This window comes from Condylura cristata, unplaced genomic scaffold (genome assembly GCF_000260355.1).
Source record: "Condylura cristata isolate star-nosed mole 26May11 unplaced genomic scaffold, ConCri1.0 scaffold00075, whole genome shotgun sequence".
NCBI lineage: Eukaryota > Metazoa > Chordata > Mammalia > Eulipotyphla > Talpidae > Condylura > Condylura cristata.
The window spans coordinates 268,615-269,823 of NW_004567176.1; the positions used below are offsets into that span (position 1 = coordinate 268,615).

Here is a 1,209-nt window from a genome sequence, read left to right on the forward strand (position 1 = left end):
CGCGCGGCCATGGCCACTGGGAGCATCACCACGCTGCCCGCGCGGCCCGAGGACGGCGGCGGCGCCTTCCCGCCCGGCCACTTCAAGGACCCCAAGCGGCTGTACTGCAAGAACGGCGGCTTCTTCCTGCGCATCCACCCCGACGGTAGCGTGGACGGGGCGCGCGAGAAGAGCGACCCCCACGGTGAGTGCGGCTCCGCCCAGCTCCCGCCCCCAGGCCCCCCCACTCTCGGCACATCGGGCCCTCCCTCGCCAGCCCCCTTCCCGCCGTCCCAGCCTGCAGTTCCTCCCCTCTGACCCCCCCTGGAAGGCCCTCTGCGGTGTGGGGTCACCTTGCCCTCTGGGGGAGCCCAGGGTGACCAGGCAAGTGTCTGGGAGCTGAGCTGGAGGTGGCTGGGCACAGCTGCCGATCGCTGCCCATCTGCCGGGCACACGTGGGCAGAGCCAGGCGCAGGCTGGCCTCTGTGACGGCCCTGCCTGCCTCCGCCGTCCTGAGTTTCTGACCCCAGTGGGCAGGGCGCAGGGCAGCAGCCTCTGCCTCAGGGGCCGTACGTGCAAGTGCAAATGCCTCTGCCGCTGCTCTGTGCCTGTGAACAGGGCCGGGCAGCTCCGCTGGCCGTGCTCCGCCCGGGACTGGACGCCGGGGCAGGACGCCGAGAGAGCCGTGCGGCGTGGGCAGGTAGCCAGCCTCGTCTTCCTCCCGGACAAACAGCGTGCTGCAGAGACAGCCGGGCCTGAGCAGCTGGTGCTGGACAGTAGGGCTCTAGGCCCACAGCCCGCCCAGTTTCAGGCCCGGCTGCGGCCCAGCGTGGGGCCTGGAGGCCCAGGGGTGCGCGGTGGGGACCAGGCACCCGGCGTCCAGCGGCCTCTGCCTCCTGGAGCGGGACGCGGGGCCTGCCCCTGTCCTTCCTGCCGCGGAAGGCCGCCTTCCCCCGTGTCCTCACTGCCCGAGGCAGCAGCAGGGGAGGAGCCAGCAGGCCTGGCCACTGCAGTCCCCAGCAGCGTGTCCTGGCGCTGGCCAGTGCGGGTGGCCAGTGGGGCGGGAGGCGCCGGCTCCCCGCCCCCAGCCGCTCCTGAGCCAGACACTGTCTCTGCCGAGCGGGCCGTTCCATGTCCTGCTTCCCTGGCACAGGCCGAGGGCCCTGGGCTGGGCCGCGCGGCAGCGGGGGCCCAGTGGATGGCCGTCGGGCTTGGCCTGGGTGGTGCTGG

General features: G+C 73.3%; 1 protein-coding gene across 1 annotated transcript; it reads left to right on the plus strand.

Annotated features, from left to right (window-relative positions):
* Window positions 1-9: 9 nt before the first annotated feature.
* On the plus strand, window positions 10-387 carry LOC101618641 (fibroblast growth factor 2). Its single transcript, XM_004695610.2, has one exon. The coding sequence runs from the start codon at window positions 10-12 to the stop codon at window positions 295-297; it is 288 nt and encodes a 95-aa protein (XP_004695667.1). The 3' UTR covers window positions 298-387.
* Window positions 388-1,209: the final 822 nt, after the last annotated feature.

Coding starts and splice junctions, on each gene's coding strand:
- LOC101618641 (XM_004695610.2), top strand. CDS start 10: ATGGCCACTGGGAGCATCACCACGCTGCCCGCGCGGCCCGAGGACGGC.